Here is a 26,914-nt window from a genome sequence, read left to right on the forward strand (position 1 = left end):
GTTGCAGAAAAAATTGGCGCCAAGTCTGAGAACTAGTCAGATTTATCCGCAGTTCAGCAAAAGCGGGTACCGTTTAGCTGCAGAAGTCTTTAGACCTGTTGGAGCGGGCGGTGACCGGCTGTACTGAATACTAACGCTCCATGTCTACAGATATTAACCAAGAATCTGCGGAGAAACAGAGGTAAGACCCGTTTAATCTGTTCGCATTAGATCAGTTAGCATTAGGTTAGCTAGCAGTGGGTTAGCTATTTTTAGGTTAGCTGGCATTAGTTCAGCTGGTTATTTGACTTTAGGTTATATATATTAGGGTGACCATATTTTCATTTGGGTAAACCAGGACATAATACATGTTTTTGAAGCTGTAAAGGATTAAGGTTGTGGGAGTGAAAAAAGTGTGTAAATATGTTAATGTTACAAATGGACAACATCTGTTTTTTTTAAATAGGCCGTCACTTTTTTTTACAGTAACTTCATTTTTACTTGAATTACATAAATGCGTTTTTTTTTTGCCGTGTTCTTAAATGTTATTATAAGAGCAGCAGTTAACGAGAAGTGTTTTAGAAGTTTTTAGAGTTTTTGTTTGTTTTATTTTATTTAATTTTTTTACGTTTTCTTTATTTTTAAAGCTATCATAGACAAATTGTTCAATGGTTCAATAGATATTTAGCTTTTTACAAAGAGGCAGACACTGTGGAGGACGAGAGAGAGAGAGAGAGAGAGAGAGAGAGAGAGAGAGAGAGAGAGAGAGATAGAGAGAGATAGATAGATAGATAGATAGATAGATAGATAGATACTTTATTTATTTATCCCGAAGGAAATTTAGGCATCCAGCAGCAACAGCACAATACAATAAGAAACATACTCAGACAAATCAAAACACAAAAGAATAGAAAATATATAAGGCTATAAAAACCTGACTATACAAGGTAAGGTGAATGTGGTGAGAGACTGACTGAGACTGTGAGTTAAATTCAATAATTGTTTCGTGTCACACTGAAGACAGTTATATTTACATCCTGATCTGTAACTACGGGGCGGGGTCAGTCAACGGCGGCTGTGGGCACGGTGTTGGTGGAGCGGTGTGTGAGCTTTGACCAGAGACTGCACTTAGTGTTGTGGGCGGGGCTCACGGCAGCGCGGCTGAAGAGAGCGTGTGTTCATCTCAGAGTCGCCAAAAGTCTCTAATAACACCACAAAAACTCGCTAGATTTGTCGGTAGTCGCTTTTTTTTTTTTTTTTACAAAAAATTGGCAGCACTGACTGACAGTCACACTGTCTACATTCTGATTATGAACAGGGCTGCTCTCACTGACGCGACTCAGGGATTATGTCACACGCAGCACCTCGCGCAGTGCCCTAGTGCTTGCTAATTTAATGGTCCAATGAAGGTAATTTAAAAAAACAGGACATTTCCTCACTTTTTGGGAAAAAAAAAAAAACCCGAGGCGCCCGGGACAGCACGTGAAATACGGACATGTCCCGGAAAATACGGACGTTTGGTCACCCATATATATATATGGGTATATATACTTTTTTCCTAACAGGGAGGTTATGTTTGCATCATGCTTAATATAAAATCTGCATGTATACATGGACAGATTTCAAGAAATTTACTAAATAAGTCCAAGTACCCCTAGTTGGAAAATCCTGTAACTACGTATACTACATACTACATTATCTTGACACTGGTTGTTTTGTGACACTGTTTAAACTTTTCCAATAAAATGGGCTAATATATATATATAAAATAAGCTCTGTGATAACTGCTGCTGTCTGAGCTTTAATGTATACTGTGAACCATTTTCTTTGTTTTTATCCAAAAGGTCAACAGAATGGCTCTTTCCAAAGCTATTTCATCAGCAAGATACTGGAGGTCATCTGATCAACATATCCACATTAATAAATGCACGTTTGGAGAGCAGGCCAGAAACAAAATGGACAAAGCAAAGCGTGATCAACAAAGAGATGTTATTTTGCAGTGTGCCTGTGCTCTGTTGAATTCTGGAGGTGGAGTTATCTCAGCAGGGGTTGAAAATGAGGACTATGATTATTGTACCATGAGTCTTGGGGAAGACATGCAGATGTATTTGAAGAGTTTACTGAGTCCTGCCAATATTGAGGATTTCATTGAATTTGTACCATCTGGTAATGCATTACAAATGTATGTGAAGTCTTGGTGTTCACATGATAACAGAGCAAGACTCTGTAGTGTTGACAGCGGCTTAAAGGAGAGATCAGGGACATCCACGCTCTTCATACCCCCTAGTGGGGTTTTGGACTTTATAAAAAAGAAACGTCAGACTCTTTATTCGGGTCCTCCTGCAAAAAAAAGAAAGTGGACACAAGGTGATGAACTGATCTATCAGAAAGCTGAACAATTCTATGAAAAACGAGAGGCACGTCTTGGTCAGATTTTAGATTTTGGAGAAAGTGTAAATGTTGAGTTTAAAAGCTTTGACAGTGAGAAGAATCTGGAGAAGAGACTTAAGGAGAACCTTCCCAAATACCTTTCAGCTTTTGGAAACACTAAAGGGGGGTTCCTAATCATCGGCGTTGATGACCGAAGCAAAACAGTCATTGGCTGTGGTCGGGGAATGGATGCCCAGACGATGGAGCAGATGATCCAGGAAATCTGTAACAGAGCAAAGACCCGGGCTTTTCATCTCCTGGACTGTGCACGAAAAGAGGAATGGTCCGTGGATTGCGAAGTTTTCGAAGTTATGGAAAACAGTGGCGAGGAACCTCGATATATTGTTGGATTTAAAGTTCCAGCCTTCTGCTGTGCTGTTTTTGAGGACAATCCAAAATGCTGGCATATTGAGAATGATGCCATTACTCTACTGGACCCAAGAAGCTGGTTAGAGAAAATTCAGCTCTGTGATCCTGGTAGGTTTAATTAATTATTGTAGCCATGATGATGATGATGATGATGATGATGATGATGATTGATTGATTGATTGATTGATTTTTCATGTCTGGACATGACATTTCACAGGTGATGAGTTGAGCAGCCGTTTTAATAAGGTCTTAAGTCTAAAAGACTCCCCACCTCAGTGCAGAGCGGTCTACAGCACCCAAGACATCACAAAACTCCAAGAAAGAATATTCTCTGGTAAGTGATAACACATTTATCCTTGGTTTGTTTAGGATAGCATGCTAGTATATCAAATTCCTTTGCTTATTTTGTTTTCCTCCATTTAGTTCGGGAGGAAAATGTGTTGTCCAGGTACATACCACAGGAGCTTCAGAAATACGAAAAACTTTTAAACATTCCTCCCATTCAGTCGAGGAGTGGACCTGGAATTTCAATCATGTCTACCAGCTGGGCCATTGATGTGAACCTACCACGAAACAAGGCTGTCATCTGTGAAGCCCTGCTGATCAGTACAGACTGCTACCCCACACTGTTCTGCTGGGCTGAAGGAGGCACTCCAGAACTTTGGCAGTACGTTAATGACACTGCTTTCAGTCTGAAGCAGAAGTTGGTGAATCTTGGCGGATACAGAGGAAGGCTTTGTGTGATCCCTTGTCTGGTTAACTGCCAGACAGGAGAAGTGATCCAGAATGAGACTGACGGTGCTCCTCCTTATCCAGACAGTTATACTCTGGGCCATATTGAAGAAGTACTGGCTTTACTACAGTCCTTAACTATAGTTGTGATGAGCATCTCTTCACCTCTGAGTGACACACTCGGCTGCGAGTTCTTCAACCTGTTAACTGAGGTGCAGTATGCCATTCTAAGTAGTTACAATGGTATTAGAAGTCTATTGATCTACGGGCCTCCTGGTTCAGGAAAGACCCTGATTGCCATGGAAAAAATACGGAGGATAAAAAATTCAGACAACTGTGAGGATACGGACATCCTGTATCTCTGTGAAAATGTGGGATTACGAGACTTTGTAAGGTGAGTAGCTACAGTGCATACAGATTAATTATTTTTTTTTCTACACACAGTATCACACCTTTCATGACAAAGTGAAAAATGTTTGTTTGGAATCTTTGCAAATTTATTAAACATACATTTTATCATCCACATGCGTATTCACAGCCTTTGACATTACACTCAAAATTGAGCAAGTGTATCCTGTTTCCACTGATCATCCTTAAGATGTTTCTACAACTCGATTGGAGTCTAGCTGTGGTGAATTCTTGTGATTGGACATGATTTGGAAAGGCACACACCTCTCTATATAAGGTCCCGTCCCAAGTATACAGTGCATGTCAGTGCACAAACCAAGCAATGAAGTTTAGGGAATCAGCTGTAGGCCCAGAAACAGGATTGTATCGAGACAGATCTTGCAAAGACTACAAAAAATAGTTTTCAACATTAAAATCCCAGTAAATGGAAGAAGTTTGAAACCACCAGGACCAATCACAGCTCTGCTCTGCAGCACTCCACCAATAATGCCTGTATGATTGAGTGGTATAATGTAAGCCACTATTCAGTAAATCTTGTTTGGAGTTTGACAAAAGGCAATTGAAAAACATTCAGACCCTGATAAATAAATATTTCTGGTCTTATGAAACAAAGATTGAACTCTTTGCCCTCAATGTCAAACATTTGTCTGGAGAAAACGATGCATCGCTCAGCACACATTTCATTCCTGCAGTGAAGCATGGTGGTGGCAGCATCATGCTGAGGGGATGTTTTTTAGCAGCAGCAGGCACTGGGAGACTCGTCAGGGTCAGGAGAAAGATGCCTGCAACAATTTATAGAGATATCCTTGATGGTAACCTGGACCAGAGCACCCTGGGGATGAAGCGTAATCCTTCTACAGGATATTAAAGAAGTGGCATTGTACTCAAATAGACTTGAGACTAATTGCTGCCAAAAGTATTGAGTAAAGGTTGTGAACACTTGGTTACATATCTTATTTTTAATACATTTGCAAAGATTTCTAAACAAACTTTATTTTGTCCTCATGGGGTATTGTGTTTAGTATTTTGAGGGGGGAAATTATTGTATCCATTTTGTGATGAGGCTGTTCTATGGAAATTGTTTTGACGTTTTTAAATCAATTAATATATATTTTTTAAAAAAATCTAATTTCTCATTGTGTACAGGAAGCAGTTCATTTGCTTGTGTGAGACAAGAGCCAGCTTCATGAAGAGTCCTGAGGAGACGTTTTCCAGGGTTAAGCACATAATTGTGGATGAAGGTCAGAACTTTCGCCTGGAGCATGGTGACTGGTACAAGAAGGCAAATAGACTGGTAAAGAAAAATGGTGGAATTTTCTGGATCTTTGTGGACTACTTTCAGAGAAGTCACACAAGCAGTAGTGGTCTGCCACCTCTGAATTCTCAAAATGAAGCTTTTCTCCGTGAGGTTGTACGAAATTCAAAAGAGGTGTTTGATGCCATGTTAGATCTAATTCACCAAATTGCTGATAATTCAAAACCTGAAGAAACAGCACACTTCCAGGATATGGTGAAGAATGTAACACTGAGCCACTCTTTCAGAGGAAAGCTCATCAGACGCACTAATCTTCCATCAGTGGAGACAGAAGTAGTTAAAATAATCAGAAATCTTCTGCAACAAGGGCACTCTGCCAATGACATTGCCGTCCTCTATTCCACTAAAGAAGAGCTTTGTAAAAGGGAGTATGGTGTTAAAAAAGAGAAGTTGCCTGTCCAGTTTGGCAGTGTAGAGAACATACACCAGGGCGTGGTTGTGCTGGACACCATTCGTAGATTTTCAGGCCTTGAAAGGAACATTGTGATTTTGGTGGACCCCACTGTTCATTCGTTTCAAAATGAGGTTGGGGTAAATGTTCTCCTCAGTGCGTTCTCCAGAGCGAGAATCAGACTGTATGTGTTGCAGTCAAAGCGTTCAATACTGACACCTAGAATCCCTTTTTAGCTGGTTGTAATAAAGTAATGGTTTGGTTATGATCAGGGCTGGGATTCTTAAAAAGATGTTGATGAACAGCATATGCACAAAAAGGATTAGGTTAAAAATATGTAACAGTTGAGATTTAGAATCTAATGTTTTGACTTGTATATTACATTACTGTTTTGCAGCAGTAGGTATGTTCTTCAGTACTTAAGACACTCTGCTCTGTAACTTTTTAATAATGTCCACTCACAGCTGATGGTGGAATATCTGTTACCACACTGTTCTTTTTCAGAGCAAAAGCTGGTCAGGTGCTTGATTTTATTCATCTGTGGCAATAGGACTGATTTGAACACTTCATTTAAATTACTTAAATTAAATGAAAATGTAATGATTAAAGGAGAAATCTGGTGTGAAATAGATTTGGGGTTTAGTAAAAAATTATGAGTGAACTTTTGTTGAATTGTCCACCTCCATTCTCTCCAAGCATTCCCGAATACAACACTTTTAGCCATTGATTTCAACAGGCTTACAATGCTAGGAGTTCTTCTTTTTTAATAGTGTCCACCAATACTTAAGTATCTATTTTGTAGTTTTGAAAAAAAAAATTGATGTAACTTTCGCATTTATCCAGATGCATGAGTATCATAGAGCTGGGCAATATGATAAAAAATATTTTCATGATACGCAATATTTATTGCAATGCTTGAGATGCAGACAAAATGTATCATCAGTAGTAGATTCATAAAAACAGATTTTTATTCGGTTTTTGCTGCATTTTTCTATTGGACTTTCTATATATACAGAAATATTAGAGCTGGGTCAGTGTTTTCTTTAAGCATTGATATTATTGATATGCCTATTTAAGCATATTGCTAATACAATAAAATATTGTCATATTTCCCAGCTCTGAAGTATCATCTGTGTTTTTCTGATATGTGTGCATAATTTATGATGTTATATAATCAGTACAAAGCATCACAAAATGTTTTGTTTTGTCATTGTTGACAGACTTGCTCAGATATGAGGCATGAGCCTCTTATAGCGAACAAACAGTGTGGTGGAGAGACAAAGCTTGACTAAGTGTTTTTATAAGAAACACTGACTATGTTTAGCATTAACTGGACTTTGTCTTAACAAACCAAGACCTATATTAAACATTGGTTGAGTGGGTTTCACATGTACAAAAATATTACGTAACTGTATCATGTATTGTCTTATATACAGATGCATAAAAAATGAATATCATTGAATAGTAACTTTTATTTCAGTAATTCAGTTCAAAATGTGCAACTCTTGCAAATATCTATTTTAAGCGATTATTTCTCCTGGCTGTCAGTAAATTTTCATTTCATTTGGAAATCAAGGGAACAGAGTCTGGGCGAAGAATAGATCACTGTGTGTAGTAATACATTTATATAATGAGTTTTACATTTTGAACTGAATTACTGAAATAAAGTAACTTTTCTATGATCTTCTAATTTTTGTAGATGCACCTGTGAATCTGTATGATTATATACAATGTAATCATTGACAAGTAGCTCCAAATGAAGAACTAGAAGTGTCTGTTTACTATTTACTGTTTACTATATAACTGTAAAATTAGCTACAGCATCTTGTATGTTCTGTTGTTTCTATGTGTAATTTCCATGATGCTATTTAAATCACGATATACAATATAAACCAGACTAATTTTATTTTCTGTGTCTAAATGTATCAAAGTTGTACTGTTTGCTTGTAAGGATACCAAGTAATGAAGTGTTGCCTGTGTTTCAGCTTGTTTTGGAATGTGTTGCAGGCTTAAAATGCAGGAATGGATGTTTATTAAGTAATTAAATAAAGCATGAAATGTATTCATACTGTAAAGAAATAAACTCTGCAAAGAAACTTCTGCAAAGAAATAAACTCCAAAGTAAATGAAAGACACTGTTTTTCATTGGTTATATTTTCCAAACTGTCCCAATTCATTTTAGTGAGTTTTAAACTCATTTGCCATTTTATTAGGTATGCATGCAGATACTTTTTCAACTCTTCCCCATCCTACCTGATATATAGATGATAGGTCATAATCAGCTCAGTAGCGACACCTAGTGTATCAGATCAGTGTTAGTTTTTTTAAGGTGTACACAGTGAATGTGATCTAAATGTTGTTAAATCACATCAGTTGTCAAAGAAAAAAATAATATTCAAATCAAATGCAACATACACTAATAGGGGTGTGAGAAAATTGTGATATTGGAAGTATTTTGATTTTAGTTTTGCAATGCTGTATCTATTTTGAAAATCATACTATACACTATATTACACACACTATACACTATGCACCCATTTAGCTGCTAGTCATCCCTAGTGATGCCACAACACCAGGAGGGTGAAGGTCAACACAAACTAGCACATAATTGTGAAATAAAACAAAAATGATATATGCTTTTTATATCTTTAACCACAAAAAAATCTGAGAACTCTGATGTGTTTCAAAATTATTCAGACCCCCTTATATAAAAGACACCTTTTGCTGCAAATACAGCTGCAAGTCTTTTGGGGTATATCTCTACCAGCTTTGTGCATTTAGAGACTGAGATTTTTGCTCATTCTTCTTTATAAAACGGCTCAAGATCAGCCAGGTTTGGATGGAGAGCGTCTGTGAACAGCAATTTTCACGTCCTGCCACAGAAGCTCACTAACACATGAATATTCTTTGATCTAATTCCATTGTAGCTCTGGCTGTAGGTGTCAGATTTTTATTTGATTCAAAAATCCTGTATCATTTTCATTTCACTTCACAACTACAACCCCTGGCAAAAAGTATGGAATCACCAGTCTTGGATGAGCACTCCTTCAGACATTTCATTCTGTAAAACAAACTCTGATCAAAAACATGATACAATAATAAGGTCATTCCAAAGTGCAACTTGTTGGCTTTCAGGAACACTTAAAGAAATGAAGAAAAAACATTGTGGAAGTCAGTGAATGTTACTTTTATTGACCAACCACAGGGAAAAAAATATGGAATCACTCAATTCTGAGGAAAAAAGTATGGAATCATGAAAAACAGATAAACAAAAGATGATTCAAAATACATCACTAGTATTTAGTTGCACCACCTTTGGCTTTTATAACGGCTTTCAGTCTCTGAGGCATGGACTTGATGAGTGACAAACAGTATTCTGCATCAATTTGGTGCCAACTCTCTTTGATAGCAGTTGCCAGATCAGCTTTGCAGGTCAGAGCCTTCTTGTGGACCATTTTTTTCAATTTCCACCACAGGTTTTCAATTGGGTTGAGATCTGGACTATTTGCAGGCCACGACATCGACTGAATGTGTCTTTCTCCAAGGAATGCCTTCACTGTTTTTGCCCTATGGCACGATGCATCTTGGAAAATTATTTCATTATCTCCAAACATCTGTTCAATTGAAGGGATGAGAAAACTGTCCAAAATGTCAATGTAAACTTGTGCATTGATAGAAGAATTAACCACAGTCATCTCCCCAGTGCCTTTGCCTGACATGCAGCCCCATATCATCAAGGACTGTGGAAATTTGGTTGTTTTCTTCAGGCAGGCCTCTTCATAAATCTCACTGGAACGGCACCAAACAAAAGTTCCAGCATCATCACCTTGTCCAATGCAGATTCTTGACTCATCACTGAAGATAACTTTCATCCAGTCATCCACAGTCCATGATTGCCTCTCCTTAGCCCACTGCAGTCTTGTTCTTTTATGTTTAGGTGTCAATGATGGTTTTCTTTTAGCTTTCCTGTATTGAAATCCCATTTCCTTTAGGCGATTTCTTACGGTTCGGTCACATACATTGGCTCCAGCTTCTTCCCATTTATGCTTCATCTGTTTACTTGTACTTTTTCGGTTTTCAAGACAAATGGCCTTAAGTTGCTTGTCTTGACGCTTTGATGTCTTTCTCGGTCTACCAGTACGCTTGGCTTTAACAACCATTCCATGCTGTTTGTATTTGGTCCATATCTTGGATACAGCTGACTGTGAACAGCCCACATCTTTAGCAACCATGCGTGAAGAGTTACCTTCTTCAAGAAGTTTCACAATCCTCTCTTTTGTTTCAAGAGACATTTCTCTTGTTGGAGCCATGGTTCTTGCCACTCTAATTCGTCCAGCAGCCCTCCAAGGTGTCATGACTGCAGGTGTTTTTAACTGCAGACTAATGAGCAGATCTAATCTGAGGCAGGTGTCCATTTAGGGAAAGGAAATTGACTGGGTGTGTCCTTATTTTCTACCTTCAATTTGAGTGATTCCATACTTTTTTTCTCAGAATTGAGTGATTCCATATTTTTTTCCCTGTGGTTGGTCAATAAAAGTAACATTCACTGACTTCCACAATGTTTTTCCTTCATTTCTTTGAGTGTTCCTGAAAGCCAACAAGTTGCACTTTGGAATGACCTTATTATTGTATCATGTTTTTGATCAGAGTTTGTTTTACAGAATGAAATGTCTGAAGGAGTGCTCATCCAAGACTGGTGATTCCATACTTTTTGCCAGGGGTTGTATGTGCTACTTTGTGTTGGTCTATCACTTATAATCTATACATTTAATTTGGGGTTGTAGGGTGACAAATATTTTAAAAGGTCAAGGGGTATGAATACTTTCGCAAGCCAATATACTGCAATATTTCAAATTGCAACCCCTATTTGTTATACACTGAGGAAATGATGGTTATGCAGAGTTTTGCTCACAAAAACACCTCTGCCTCATCCCTAAGACATCCCTGCAGTGCTGTACAGCACATCATGTACCAGATAGAATGTTCTAAACAAAGTAAAACAAAGTCTAATAACAATACTAGTGCATCTAAAAAAAAAACAGAATATCATTGAAAAGTTTATTTCAGTAATTCAGTTGAAAATGTGAAACTCATATATTATTTAAATGCATTACACACAGAGTGATCTATTTTAAGTGTTTATTTCTACTGATCATCAGTAAATTTTGCATTTCATTTGTAAATCAAGGGAGCAGAGTCTGGAGGAAGAGTGGAGAGACACACAGTCCAAACTGCTCGAGGTCTAGTGTGAAGTTTCCACCAATCAGCGATGGTTTGGAGAGACATGTCATCTGCTGGTGTTGATCCACTGTGTTTTATTATCAAGTCTAAAGTCAGTGCAGTTTTGTTTTCCCACAAAATCTTACAGCACTTCATGCTTCTCTCTGCTCACAACTTTTATGGAGATGTGGATTTCATTTTCGAGCAGGACCTGACACATTGCCAAAAATACCAATTGGTCTTATTAAACACTCAAATTTAACTGGGTTTTAATTGGCTGTAAGCCATAATCATCAACAATAAAAAATAAACATTTAAAATAGATCACTCTGTGTGTTTAATACATCTACATAATATGAGTTTTACATTTTAAACTGAATTACTGAAATAAAGTAACTTTTTAATTATATTATTTTTTTTAGATGTACAGGTATATACAGTAGTGGCACTAATCAAAAAACTACAGTGAAATAAAATAAAAAAAAATATTTAAAGTTCTTTTAAAGCACCGGCCACCATCCTTTCCCCTCCTTCATTAAGATCTACTGTCCTACAGGCCCACTTCTAACCAAACCTAATCAGAGACTGAAGGCCAAAAATAGATCACGTGGAGCTGATTTGGTTAGAGTGGATGTCTGGAGCAGGGTTGGTGACCACTGTCTAAAAGAATTAGTATTGAATAAACTGCCTTAATAACCCAGATGTTCCTGAACAGAAACCTGATCATCCTGCATTTTCACCATATCATGTGTCTGTACTCATGAGTGCAACTAAAATGAAAAGCAGATAATCTTTACTCTGTACTTCAGCATCAGACACATATTGTTTGGTTTTAAATCTAGGAAAATAAAGGACCACACTAAGAAGTGCAAAATTGTAAAGCTACTTATACCTACACATTCATATTTGGAGAACTAAAAGATTGCACAGCTATCTCTGCTCTTCATTTTGGCTTCCAAAATGTAACCAGAGTGCAGTTCCTGTGGAAACTGTGAGCAGGATTGCTGCTTAGATTTGTTGACCTGTGCTATAGGTGTTGTTTGCAAAGAATGCACAATCTTTTAGCTAGAAGTTCAAGTCCAAAAAGATTTGGATAGTTAGAAAAATTCAAATGTTTTGCTAACAAGTGTTGAATCCATAAGCTTTTGCCCAAAAGCTCCACCATCTGTTCCTCCAGGGTACTTTGTGAAGAGTAAATCACTTTTTTCCACACTACAAGGTGCACTTAAAACCTTTTAATTTTCCCAAAAATCACCAGTGTGCCTTTTAATCCGGTGCGCTTTATGTATGAATTTTAACAGTCAGGTTGTGAGGAACAGTAAAGCCACTCTGCTAAAGTACAGCTTTGTACATGAGTTTCAGTTTTTTTTTTTTTTTTTCATTTTTTTGTACATTTCTCCAGCACTGAGACTGGAGCAGTATTAGCATTAGTTGCTAACCGTGCTAAGTGTGAGCTTTCACTGTTCAAAGGTATCATCAGCCTGGATCAGCACTAGCTGCTAACTGTGCTAACTCATTTTCCATTCAGAGGTGTTATCTGCCTGTAGCCTCCTGCTAACCCGGCTAGCACTGCTGGAGCAGCATTAGCTGCTAACTGCACTTACTTTCCCGCCAGTCAGAGGTGAGTATATTGGTCTGTAGCCTGCTGGTTACCCCAGCTAGCACTATTGGAGCAGCATTAGTTGCTATAGTTGGAGACTATATGAGACTGTAGCCTGTGTGCTTGCCGTGTTAAAATAAGATACATAGGATAAACAGCTAGCTAATAACGCCCTGGGTTACCGGAACACTCAGAGTTCCTCAGAGTAATGCTGTCGGGCGGCATTTACTAGCTCTATTTGTGTTGAGCTGATAACGCTAATGCTGCTGCACCCAGCCTTAGTGGAAATCTGGAAATCTAAGCTTACTGTAAGTAAATGGAAGCGCTTTACTCACCCAAATAAACAGTTTCTTTAGGAGAGAAATGTGTGTAGATTTTAGAATTAGTTTTGTTTACATAGCTTAACTCTAGTTACGCCCCCCCTCCCCTATGACAGTTTTGGATACATTAGTTTTGTTAAAACACTTTACCAAAAGCTGTTTACAAAACACACAATTTCCAAATGGAGTAAAGAAAGAAATAATTATATGTTATATGGAATCCATTATTCCATTTGGTTATACTGTGTGTTGTATAATAAAAAAAGAAAAATAATTGTGTTATTGTCTACTGCAGTACCACTAATGACAATTACATCTTACCAATAGAAAATGCTCCATTCTTCCGCCTTCATCCACAGTTCCTGAATAAAAGCTGCATCACTGGTTTGACCAGGTTTAACAGTATTGTCTGTAACTTTGTGCGATTTCATAAAAAAAGAAAGAAAGTAGTAATCTGAGGAAGCTTTTTAAAGCTCAACTTCCTGAAAGTCATGGTCTAACACTGATCTACAAGCAGACAGCAGGCACACACACACTCTGTTGAGGAAATAGGTCTTTAATAATTGGGTTTTTAGATCGTCATGTCCTGAAAGTGTCTCTTTGTGAAACATTTGGGCCGTTCCCTTCAAGGGTTTATTGGAAATGTGAAGCAGGAGTGGATCTGACTGATTCCTGACCTTTTAGAAAGGCCTCACTCATCTCAAACGTACCAAGCTGCACAGCTGGCTTCCACTTTACTCCAGGCTACTCCTGTTCCCAACCACATCTCAGCCAGGAGAATCAGGTACAAGTGTAGCTCTGATGGACGATTTAAGATACAGATTTTCTTTTTCTCCCTAATAACAAATTTTAAGTCTTAAAATAGACATTTCTGGTCCTAGATTACTTCTTAAGGTGCACTTAATACATCAAAACTACATATTAAGCAAAAGCATGTGGTTTTTGGTCACAATTTTAAGACTAAGGAATGTTCAACATCAGAACCAAATCAGCAGTCAGTCACGATTTGCTGCCAATAGTGGCAAAGTGCAGCTCAAGGGGCCAATCAGGAGAGGAGGATCAGGAGGGAGGAGGTGTAGCCCCTCTGCCACATCAGGGTCTGCAGCTCTTCTTCACTGTCCATTCTTCTCATTGAACATCTTCTCCTGAAAAAAGTCAAGAGAAAATTATCACATGCGGTTACCTAGTGTTTACTCCATGTCCCAAGTTGGTCTGGTGAGTGTGTGTTTGCGGCTGCTCGTGCTGGCCAGTTAGCAAACACGCTAATCCAGCAGCGCTACCTATAGAGCCATTCGCTACTTTCATCCACACTTTGTTTTCCTCCAAATTGTCGACACACAGCCACTGTGATTTTATAACAGAGTAAAAAAAGATCTATACTGCCAGACCTAAACCACAATACAATATTATTATGAATACCTCACAATAACACAGGGAAAAAACAGAATTAAAAAAAAAAAAAGAAAAATTATATATTTATATATATCATTATATATATATATATATATATCATGATTTAACAATTTATCACTTTGTAATTTAGTCCATCTAATGCTGATTCTTTTATTTATATTTAAATACCCTTTAATAAATGCATAAGAAGGTAAAAAGTGGGAGGTGACATGGTTTAGGCAAATTCCTAAACCATTCCACAACATTTCCAGGTTTCTCATACAAAGACAAATTCTGAATTATCCTCTTTTAAGAAGCACAGGCAATATAATACTTTTATGAACACTATGTCTTGCCATGGTTGTGTCCTCACTCAGAAGATAACACCTCACAACATATACAAAAGTGGACATTCTTGTGCCGACCTCTGAGAGAACACTTTTCAATAAAATGTACCTACAGCTATCCCATGACTTTTGGCATGTCAGTGAAATTTCCTCACAGTACAGCAAGACAGTACAATACCTGCTGTCTATTAGTTATACCTTTATCATCGTCTCGAGTTTCACTGCATCAGCAGCAAATTTACGGATTCCATCAGAGAGCTTCTCCACGGCCATGCGGTCCTCGTTGTGAAGCCAGCGGAAAGCCTTCTCGTCCAGGTGCACCTTGTCCAGATCACATTCCTTTGCTACAAAGGAGAAAAATAAACTGTTTCACATCAGATTCACAACACGGTGAAAAGCCAGAGCTTCAGTGTTGAAGTGGTTTGTGAGATGACACGCTGGTGCTCACCTGACTGTGGAGTGAGAGCGCAGGATATGGCGCTGTGATCCTTGCTGAGCTCTCCCAGCAGACCAGGTGAGATTGTGAGCAGGTCACAGCCAGCCAGAGCCTTCACCTCTCCAATGTTCCTAAAGGAGGCGCCCATCACCACAGTTTGGTAGCCAAATTTCTTGTAGTAGTTGTAGATCTTGGTCACACTCAGCACACCTGTGGAGAAACAGTAGATTTAATAAAATTTAATCAATAGATTTAATTAATTTAGTAGATTTTCATGCATGCCCAATACCATTTCTTATTGTACCCCTAACCCTAGTTTTCAAGCACCATCCTTCAGATGACCAGAGTTAGAAGGGGAAGTGGTTAATGCTGTAATATTAAGAAATGAGACCGCCCCTTTCAAAACAGACAACACATTCTGCTAGTTAACTTTGGGGCATCATTTCTTCTCTTTATATATTTACATTATTTATTAGGGTCCACTCCCATTTCCTAAAATTTGATAGTGAGCTGAAGTTTGCAATTCACTAGAGTCTTCAAATTTCCCACTTCCACCTTAAATGATGCTACTACTTGCAATTTGTAACGTTTAGGGTTCATCCACTTTTTGACCAAAAAATTTCCATTATTTTTTTCATTACTTTTCCATGCCTTCAAGGCAAATTTTCATGACCATACGATTTTTAAAACATCAGTGGACATGGACCATAAAATAAAATAAATAAATAAATAAATAAAATTAACCAAAACTTTAATTGAAATGTATTATAGTAGGCCTAAAATGAATCTGAAAAACAATCTTTAATAATAAAATATGTGTCAGATGCTGAGAGCTCCATTGTGTCTGAGTAGATAGATTCTCAAAATAGATTCTTTCTTTAGATGAACTTGGGGGGAAAAAAAAAAAAAAGACCATAATACATTAAAACTATGTTAAACTAAGAAAACACCAAAGATTAATGTAGAAACTAGTGAAGGGACGATACACTTTTTTCAGCTCTGATCCGATACCGATATAAAACTGATATAAGATTGCCGATACTGATACAAATACCGATACAAATACCGATACTTTTAGTTTATTAATAGTACTATGATTAAGGTTAAATAATGAGGCTGAAACAGACCACACAGCCCTTTTAAGAGTATCCACAGGTGCATTTAATGTAAATGCATTCAAAAGTCATTTATTTGACACACTTCATACGCAATTACACAATAGTTTCCTTTCAAATAAAATGTTTGAATTTTTATTAAATATAAAAAAAGTAAAATATTAAATACGTCAAATATTAAATTCAGGGCATTTTTTGCAACGGTTGTGCAGGAGACTTTTATTTTGACAGGTAGCGTAGAGGATTAGCTGCAATAGCTAACGGCTAACTGGCGATGCTAACTGTATTTCCGAGCTAAATTAATCACTGTTTTTTAATAACAGATTGATTTCTTAGTGCTGGTTAGGGTTGGTAGGATCTGTGGTTTGTTATTAGATGTGGATTATGGCTGTAGTTCACTTAAGATAGTTATTTATTACATTCACAATGCCGGAATGATTTTGCTAGCTAGGCTAACAGACTGCAGATCTTAATGGAGATGGCTAACGGCTAAGTGGCAATGCTAACTGTATTTCCGAACTAAATTAATGACTGTTTTTTTAATAACAGATGGGTGTGTTTGTGCTGGTTAGTGTTTTTAGATGCTGTGGTTTTATAGGATATGTGGATTATGAATATAGTTTACTCCAGTCTGTAGTTCATACCTTCACAACACCGGAATGCAGCTGCTGTCAGTTCAGTGCTAGCTAGGCTAACAGACTGCTGGTGTTAATCTGTTTACCTCTCAGACGCTGACTTTACGTGTACCGTTCTGCTGTACAGCGTTTCCAAAGTGAAAACTCTCCAGATAATGGACTTTTTTTGTAGATAAACAGCTAAAGTTACTCAGTCAGCCGCAGACTGAAGCTGCTGGGGGTTCAGGGTAAACTGTTAAACTGGAATCCTGATCAGGGATGCGTTTTGTGTTAACGTTATGGCGGATTTATTGTTCAGCTCAAGCTTTGGACTGGAATATGGATCGGTAAGTGGATCGGCAGCGCCCGCCCGATATCCGATTCGTCGGATTACGTCAATATCGGCCCCGATACCGATATTGTATCGGATCGGTCCCATCTCTAGTAGAAACCACAAAAAAAATAACTAAAAAAAAATATCCCAACAAGAATAGGAACTTGCTACACCCTTAGGCGTGACCAGGCAAGTGGTAGGGTAAATCTCTTCCCCATTCTGGCATCCATCCACATACCTGGGTCTTCATGTGGCTCATAGCTCTTGCGGTCGGTGTTCTCTTTGTACCAGTCGAGAATGCGGCCCACGAAGGGTGAGATAAGAGTGACCCGGGCCTCGGCACAAGCCACTGCCTGGGCGAAGGAGAACAGCAGGGTCATGTTGCAGTGTATCCCATACTTTTCCTCCAACTCCCTGAAAATAGATGTAAACAGATGCACAAACTACATGAAACTCAGGCCTTGCCCACACATCAGAATTTTTTTGTATTTAGTATTTTTCTGGCTACAATTCAAAATATCTTATTACTGGAAGCATTTATGCATTGTAACATAATATAAAAAATATTAATATTAATAATAATAATAAAAAATAAGGCAGTGTAAAGTATGACGTAATTATCAAAAAATTGCGATAGAGGGTTTGTGGCATCTAGATCACAGACAACCTTGGGCTGACCTGAGAAACTTGGGCTGCAGTTCTGGGGGGGATGCAACTAATGAATATTTTAGTAGTCAACTAATCTGCCGATTATTTGTTTAATTAATTTTTTAGTCACGATTATTTTGTCATGCCCTCTATTTGCACTTCCTACTGGTGAGGAGAACTAAACATTTAGGCCCCAAGACCAGTTTTGCAGTACATTTTGATAGTTTGACGTACCCATGTTAAAGTAAAAATTACAAAAGTACATTATATAAAAAGTCAAGTATATTATGGAAAACATTCACACAGGCTGGTTGTCAGAAGATTCTCTGATACTTTTTTTAAACTCACTAAATTATTGTCTAAGAATTTATTTATTTTTTATTTAAAAAATCTGTACTTACTATAACAATTTCAATAGAGTGGGTAGAGCACAGTACACTTATCCAGCTAATGTTGGTTTAACTAATGTTAGAAATGTTAATGATGGGGTGAAGACTGTTTAAACTCACTTAAGCAGCTCTCTGCAGTAATTTAACTCGCCACAGGTAATATAAAAGTGATTGTTCAAACTGTATAACTGTACAAATAGCACTAGTGAAGACAGACTGTAGAGTATTGTGCAGTAAAACGTGTTGGTTTGTGTTTAATGGACACGGCACTGATATTACACTGTATGCACGGCTCTCCCACTTTCTCTCTCTCTCTTTTTATAGTCAACATGGTCGATTACGATGCCTAGGAAGGCAGAGCGTGAGATGCAACAGAAGGAGGAGGTGGGGTGCAGATTTCACCATGAGAAGATGAAGGTAACGAAGGGTTTTATACAGTATATGGTAATGATAGGGTGTGCTACTTCTCCCAAACTTTAGTCATTTCATAACTCTACTAAACTGTACAAACTTACCTTCCAGCCTGAATGCCCTCCCACGTAGAGGACAGCTTGATTAGCACACGGTCTTTACTAATTCCAGCCTCTTCATACAGAGAAATGAGCCTCCGTGCACGAGTCACCATCGCATCTTTATCAAAGGAAAGCCTGAGACCCAACAGAGAGAATAAACCCACACATTTAAATTTACACTACTTTTACTTAAATGCAGATATCACAAACACTAAGATAATACCCTTATAATACACAAGACATCCCACTTTACCTTGCATCCACCTCTGTGGAGACTCTACCAGGGATCTTCTTCAGGATCTCCAGTCCAAAGTTGACAAACAGCTTGTCAACAGTGTTGATCAACTGCTCTTCCTCAGTCCTGTATTATAAAAGCATGTTAGCAACAAGCACACACACAAAAGTAATTTTAATATTTTAATTATAACCCCTTAATTAATAAGTATTAAGTATGGCTCCTTACCCGCCATTGGCAATGCCAAATTTAATTGCTTGGTCCACCAGTTGCTGATAGGCCGACATCTTGGCTGCTGCCAGAATGAGGGAGGGGTTTGTTGTAGCATCCTGGGGCTTGTACTCCTCAATGGCTGTGGACATAAAAATAAGAGTTTCAACCTCCTCTGTGTTACATTTACTTTTCCTTAACTAGCCTGAACGAATTAACGAATTAACTGTTACGAATTAACAATTAGTCGACAAAGAAGTTTGTAGTCAACAAATTTAAACAAATCGACATTGTCGATTATATCAACTAATCATTGCAGCCCTACTATTGTGACACCCTTCGCATTGCAGGCGATCTGAGTAAATCAGTTTTATCACAGTTTGCTCTGATTCATTTGATAAGTCTTAAGCTTATCTTTCAAAACACACACACAACCTTATGTGCAATGCGTCTGCAGAGCTAAAACAGCTGAAAGTACTATTAACTGGCATTGATCACTACTTTACAGGTAACAGTTGTATTCTCCGATTTAATTTTGCTCTATCAAAAAAAAAATAATAATAAAAATAAAAATCCTTCCTGGTGGTTTAAAAGACGATTAACTTTTTACACAGATAAAGGAGGCTCAAACAGGACTGGACATGTTTTATTTGAATGTTTTAACAATCATTGATTAGTCATATAATATATGCTTTAGAACTAAATATTAAACCCCTGTCATACAGAGCCAGTAATACACCGTCTGCAAGCAAACAATGCACTACAAAACATGATGATCGAAGAGGATCTGTAACAAAAAGATGGATTATCTCTGAGAGCAAACCAGTTTTGAGAAGTCATCCTACAACGGCAGCTTACAACAGCCGTGTCTAACCTCACTTTTACACAATCTCAACCTCAGCATTTCATAACCTGTACAGCAGATATTTCAACAGCCTGAAAAGTCCAGAGACTTTAACCACTGTGACAAAATTAACATGTGAATGTTACAGCACAAATCAATGCTCTATCAGTTCAGATAGCATTGCATTGTCTGCATATCAGAAACAAACAAACCACTGCTATCAATGAGGGAGTTGCCAGAAACAGCAACTGCCAGCCGGAGCAGGAAGCTGGCACAGGCTTTCCAAAACTCGGAAAACAAATGATTATTTGTATTTATTTCAATCAGTCAGTTATTCAGTGTTGAAAACTGAAGGATGGGAAAAACCCACACCCAAATGTTGGAAAAAATGTTTTGGACACAGTGAAGATTTTTTTTTTTATGCAGAATGATGAAATAATTAATAAATGATAATGCTTCAAGCCATCAACACACAATTGTATACAACACTGGCAATTATCTCATCCGTTGGTATTGGGAGATTGGGACACGAAACAACTGTCACTACTGATGAGAATGCAGAATCCAAAGCTCAACAATGCTCAAAAATGATTTTACACTGCCCTGTCCAAACTGTCTTGTGTGTTTGCACTCCCATATGAATGGTGGACATCCTCATTAAATGGGCCACTGCTCATCCTGACTGCAGACGAGCATTAAAATACAACAAACTAAAAATGACTCTGCAAAAACAGAAGCAAAGACAATCAATAAATTAAGAATTCTGATTAGTTGATTAATTCAGCTGTGTATTAAAATTTAATTCAACTGTCCTCAGGTGTGTTTGTTGGAAATGGACCAGGACACTTGATCTGGAGGAACTACAGCCAGATGTGACCTGAGATGCATCAACACTGCTGGTCCTGTTTTCCTCCACCCACAGCCAGGTCTGATTCTCTTTGGTCAGTCTGACTCTGCAGAAATGAGGAAATGTTTGCTTTGCTTCACAGAAAATGAAGAAAGACTGAGTTGCTGTAAACTTCCTCCTCAATTCCCCAATAATGAGGATGTTGATTTGATTGCTAAATCAGTTGAAAAATAACTTGTAATTGATTAGTTGGTATTATGTTGTTACTACACACAGAAGTACAGTTTCTAACCCTTATGTGTGGCAGTAAGCCAACCAAAGCATGGATGCATGTTGGATTCATGGTTGAAGAAGGATCACTGTACGTTTGAAGTAATTTCATTCTATTTTTTTTCCTCCCCACTTAATGTTCCTAAAGCCTGATAGAGTAGTTAAACAAGATGTCTAAAAGTACATTTATATAAATCATTAAGCATTTTTTTCATTATACTTCAATTGCAATGCAGTTATATTCAGAATAAAAGTAAAAAATCATTACAAACATTTTAATAATACATTTAAAGTCTTTTTCAAGGTATTCTGACTTTGACGCTGCGTGTAAGTATTTGAGAAACACAGACGGGTGCACATATATTTACATTACATAGAGCTCGTAACAACAAGCCATTTTAAAGGCCTGTATTAGAGAATATACATTTGGAAATTAATCACTATAAAATCACTGCAACCTGGTAGAGCTTTCTGGATTAAAGGTAACGATAATGGAAGAATGGTAACTACATTTATTTACTCTGGACACACCCAGCTTGCTTTATCTTGATAGAATTGCAGATCCACGACAAGCAGCCTCCAACACTGAGTGCCCAGTTAAACCGAATTATTCTTTACTTTTTAGAGCCTATCTAAACAAGACCCCCTGAGAAACGTGCTGAGGACCAGCTAGCATGACAGACAGACAGACAGACAGACAGACAGAGATACAACATAGATAGATAGATAGATGTAGACAGATAGGTAGACAGATAGATAGACAGATAGATAGACAGATAGATAGACAGACAGATAGATAGACAGACAGATAGATAGACAGACAGACAGATAGATAGATAGATAGATAGATAGATAGATAGATAGATAGATAGATAGAGATAAACATACATGCAGGCAGACAGAGAGAGATAGACAGATAACGTTAGATAGATATATAGAGCAACAAAACTCAGGATGAACTTTTGGACTACACACTGTTGAGTTAGCTAAAGTTAGCAGGCTAAGCTAATTCATCCAAAATATTCAGCTGAGGCCCAGAAATATAGCTTAGTTAAGTTATCTAACCTAATTAATAACAAGAAGCGAATGTTACAAAATGATCCGGTTTAGCTGAGCCCACTTTAACCTGGCTAAGCCAACTCAGCTAACGTTAATGATAAACTGGCTAAGCTAATTAGAAACCTGTTTAATGCTAAAGCTAACAGGCTAACCCAGCCGAACCCGGAGCACGCGCCGCTTCAGCTCTCGCTGCCTAACACCAGAACCAGATCAAAATCTCTGTAAATCCGAATTAAACGGTTAGAATATGAAGGTAAACCGCTGGTTAAGTAGTTATGTACACCGTATCTCCGCCGTTTACTGTAACAGGCGGTCCTTATCAGCCTCTCTCCGTATTCAGATATTTATCCGGTTACCGTTAAAGTCGCCGGTGTCCGCCACCACCACGGTAAACTTTTTCAGCTGGTCCAGCGCGGACTCCATCCTGCGCCGCTTCTCCGGAGACTCAGACATCTCTCCCCGTACAGACCCGCTTTTATACCGCTGCTGAAGCGCGTGAGCTGGGAAAGAGCACGAGCTTTGGCGCTGGCGACGTTCGGCTCGCGAGGGAATCGTTCTAGTGAACCAATTCGCTTTATCGCATCGGCCAAACCGACTCACAAGCTTCAAATGAATCGATTTGAGTTTGATTAGTTATGATTAAATTACAGCTTTGAATAAAGAAAATAATTACACAGTATTTTCTTTATCTGTATTAATCTTTGTACCTTCCCTCTCGTACATTAAAAAAAAACAATAGAATGGTGACTTTTTAATTTCACCTTTCCCCAATAGAGATGTTTTATATTTTGCATTTTATAATGTATAAAAGTCTTTTTGGTAATAAATGTTAATATTGTTAAATAATTTTAGCAATATATTTTTTCCCCACAAATAACAAGGTCCCCTCTAATGTTTTCTTATAAACATTTTAAGCTTCAAAAGAGACTTCTTTTATTTATTTATTCAAAATTAAATGCAGCTTTTATAATAAACACAGCTCAAACATTATTATTATTATTATTATTATTATTATTATTATTGTTATTATTATTATTATTATTATTATTATTATTACTATAGGGAATTTTTAAATATATAAATCACCACCAGAAGCAAATGTCTATGTGATACCTTCTGGCAGCTTTTATATGTAAAGAGGTACAATCTACATTATCCCATTCAAAAAATCGCATTAAAACTTCAATCAGCCTTACAGCCTTAAATGATAGTATGTTCATCTGTATATTAATTCCTTGTAATTAATTATTTACTGGATACTGTATTTATACACTTGTAACAATAAATATATTTTTTTATAAAATATAACCTTATTTTAACTTATTAGAATAACCGTTTATTATTATTATTATTTTTATTACGTTTTTCTGTTTACACCTACAAATCTTTCCGCCCTTTTTCAGGTGTTTGTATATGACTCATTTACTGAACCAAATCTTATTGTGAACAGGGAAGGTGTAGGTAAAGGTTACTTGACTTGTGAATCAATGAATCATTGAATCAGATGTTCGACTCATTCACTCACTGACAGTTCTAAAGAGTCGGTTAGTTGAAGTGAATCGTGTGTGGTTGGGGAGGGGGCTGATCCGCTAAAGCGTGTTGCTTGTTTATCGAATGAAATATCTGCTGTAAACTACACGCCCCTGTCCTGCTTTAGAGATCAGCCAATGAGATTAAAGAGGAGGGACTCGATGTAGACAGTAACTCTATTATTCATCTGTTTCAATAGAGTATTCATCGTTACTCAGCAGCTCATATATATGTCATCTAAACTTTGAATACAAACGGAATTATTTAGTAAACAAAAAGAGTTAAACAAACCAGAATATGTTTAGCACCTCTTACTTAGATGATGGCTTTGCTGCACATCTTAGCATTTTCTCAGTAAGATTTATGAGTTAGTCACCTGGAATGGCCTGGAAGTGTTTCAAAGTCCATCAAAACCATTATGATGAAACAGGCTCTCATCGGGACAAGAAAGGAAGAACAAGAGTTTCCTCTGTTGCACAGGATAAGTTCATTAGAGTTACCAGCAGGGCTGGACCGGGATTTTTGGTTTAGACCGGCCTCTCATAATTAGCGGAGCACAATCGACTTGTAATTTATGTATGTGGGGTTATATAGAAGCATAATGTATCATCAACATATTAAATATAAGAAGTTTAGTCTTTTGTTTTGTCTATTGTTAACTCCACCATTTTTGTCTGCTCTGCATAATTTAATTGATTCTTTATTGTTTTTATTGAATTCATGTCTAATATGTAGTTTCTGTTTTTTTCTGATATAACAGCTCAATTCTAATTATTTGCTAATATTGCTTTTATATTTACTTTTATATTTATTTTATATTTTATATTTTCACTTACTTTTTAAGTTAACTGATCATTTATCAGTTTTAACAAATAACAAAAATAACAAATCTGTTATTTCACTTGTTTTAGTGCTTTTAAAAAAATGTTGAACCACAGCATAGAGGCTACAAACTCAAACTATGCAGCCTTTTAACACACCTTTAACCCAAATATCTAAAATAAAATGATGTAGCCTAAAATATACATTTGCTTTGTCCTATATCCTGATTGGTTCAGTCCACTGTCTATATTGTGGGTCGCTGTCTTAGATAAAAAAAAAAGAAAGAAAAAAAATCCAACAGCATTGACCCCTGAGGACTGTCGGCCCACCGGGCAAACGGCCGGTCCGCCAGATTACCAGTCCAGCCCTGGTTACCAGCCTCAGAAACCACAAGTTAACAGCACCTTAGATAAGACCACCTAATTGCTTTACAGAGAACACTTTTAAGTTACTACATGATTCCTTATGTGTTCCTTCATAGTTTGAATGACTTCAGTATTTATTTATGTATTTATTGTATTTATTGTATCTGGCATCTGTAAGCTTTCAGCACCCATGACCCTGACACCAGTTCACCTTCCATCCTTGGAGCTCTATTGAAAGCACTCTGAAAACACTGCATACTGGGAGATCTGCCTGATGTTTTTGAGATGTTGTGACCCAGTTGTCTTACCATCACAATGTGATTTTTTTAAAAGTATCTACTACATTTGATTTTTACCATATTTATTCTGCTTCAAAATATCACTTTCCAGTACTGACTGTTGACTTGCTATCTAATATATAGATCATCAATGTTATTTACTTCACTTCAACTACATCTGTGTAGTTTAACTGATATATCATAGTATTCTCCCTATATATATTAGGGCTGTGTTTTGGCAAGAACTATGATACATATCATGATAGAGGGCCTACGATATGTAAGCAAGACCATATATTGCAATTATTTTATTACAATTTTAGAAGAATCTGTCATAGTATAAAACATCATATTTATAAAATCTGAGTAAAAGAAAAGTGTATTTCTTATCCAATCAGAACAGTGGACTCTAACCACAGAGAACAACACTGCTGTTTACTTGACAGGGTTTAAACACAACAATATCCTTGCGAAAAAAAGTATCCTTAAATTATGCTGAAGTAGGACTGTACTTATGTTATGTTATTTTAGAACCACTAATTTGTACTTAACTACTACTTGTTTGTAATCAAAATAATATAAACTTGCATTAAGTTTATTATTAAGAGTATACAAATCATATGTTATTTTCAACACTATTTAGTACAATTTAATTATATTTGTGAGCCGTCCAACTGAACATTAAAAACATGTTAAAAATGTGATTAAAATGCAGATTTAACATCACATTCATTTAGAGGAGTGTATATAAACTGGTACAAACAAAAGCAAGATATCTTATTGCTGCAAGGATCAGCTGTTAAAGTTATTTGACCTGCACGAAACTAACTAAAGTAAAATGTTTAAGTATAATTTTAACACATAAAAGTTCATCATCACAGTTTTAATTAGTCAGCACAAAATAATGTTTTGGTAGCAAATTTCACAGAAGTAATGTTTTAATGAAGAAATATCAGCTCCTAAGACACTTTTTCGTAAAATTATAGTTTTATCATAAAAAGCAATGTTTTATAAAATAATACTAAGCATATATTGTTATTAAGTATGTCACCAGTACAAAATTGGCACAGCCAAAAAAGATTACTTTTACAAAGTATACTGAAATACAGATTAAATAAATAAAATCGTAAGTATTAGTATACTTTTTCAAGTTCAGATACACTATCATTACATTTAAATACACAGCTTGTTCACAAGGGTACATTTGTTTAAACCCTGAACCACTTTTGACACCAGTCTTTACATGTAAACTAATGATAAAATAAAATAAAAAAAATCAGTACTATGATGTTTTCTGAACATCGATACACTTTTGCAAAACAAAATATTGCAGTGAGATATAATATCAATATTTCCTTACACCCAGGCCTGTTGCAACAAGGCAAAGTGTCTATCAATCAACTTGCTGGCCTGGAGCCACCAGACAAAAACTGGAAATAAATTAAATGGAACGGCAGACTGTGTGATCGCTCCTTTAAATTCTGTGACAGTCAATGCAGGGAAGTACAACAACACTTTTTATTGGACAAGTGACTTTTACTAGTAATGTAATTAAGCAGTAGATAGTCTAGCGACAATATATAAACAACAGAATGCTTAAATCTACTATGGTAAACTACAAGTAGTAATTCCGTGTTAAGCACTAGTAATTGTGAAAGGAGCTGGATTCCTTCTGAATATCAAAATCATTAACAAATATGGTAATGCTAACTCTCACCATTTGTGTTGTTTCTCCCTCAAGGTGCTCTGCTTCATTTCAAAGCCCTCTTCCTAACGACGCCTCTACTGATTAAGGTAGTATGGACATTTTCACTAGATATTTCCTAATATCTACATGATGCACTCTGTACATGAAAAATGTGATATACATAGACTTAATTATTTTTCCAGGTGCACCATCAAC

The 26,914-nt window shown here is 37.0% G+C and overlaps 2 protein-coding genes across 2 annotated transcripts; one reads left to right on the top strand and one right to left on the bottom strand.

Moving 5' to 3' along the window:
- Positions 1–7,755, top strand: LOC103036983 (schlafen family member 13-like). Its single transcript, XM_022679474.2, has 5 exons — positions 1–181; positions 1,824–2,886; positions 2,996–3,112; positions 3,202–3,904; positions 5,065–7,755. The coding sequence occupies exons 2-5, from the start codon at positions 1,833–1,835 to the stop codon at positions 5,858–5,860; spliced, it is 2,670 nt and encodes an 889-aa protein (XP_022535195.2). The 5' UTR covers positions 1–181; positions 1,824–1,832; the 3' UTR covers positions 5,861–7,755.
- Positions 7,756–13,304: 5,549 nt separating this feature from the next.
- taldo1 (transaldolase 1) lies at positions 13,305–22,577 on the bottom strand. The gene is made up of 8 exons (XM_007251626.4): positions 22,373–22,577; positions 19,015–19,138; positions 18,805–18,912; positions 18,555–18,686; positions 17,241–17,416; positions 14,952–15,149; positions 14,702–14,847; positions 13,305–13,909 (listed from the first exon to the last, which is right to left on the bottom strand). Exons 1-8 carry the CDS (start codon positions 22,467–22,469, stop codon positions 13,877–13,879), a joined length of 1,014 nt encoding a protein of 337 aa, XP_007251688.1. The 5' UTR covers positions 22,470–22,577; the 3' UTR covers positions 13,305–13,876.
- Positions 22,578–26,914: the final 4,337 nt, after the last annotated feature.

This window comes from Astyanax mexicanus, chromosome 9, assembly GCF_023375975.1.
Source record: "Astyanax mexicanus isolate ESR-SI-001 chromosome 9, AstMex3_surface, whole genome shotgun sequence".
Classification (NCBI taxonomy): Eukaryota; Metazoa; Chordata; class Actinopteri; order Characiformes; family Acestrorhamphidae; genus Astyanax; species Astyanax mexicanus.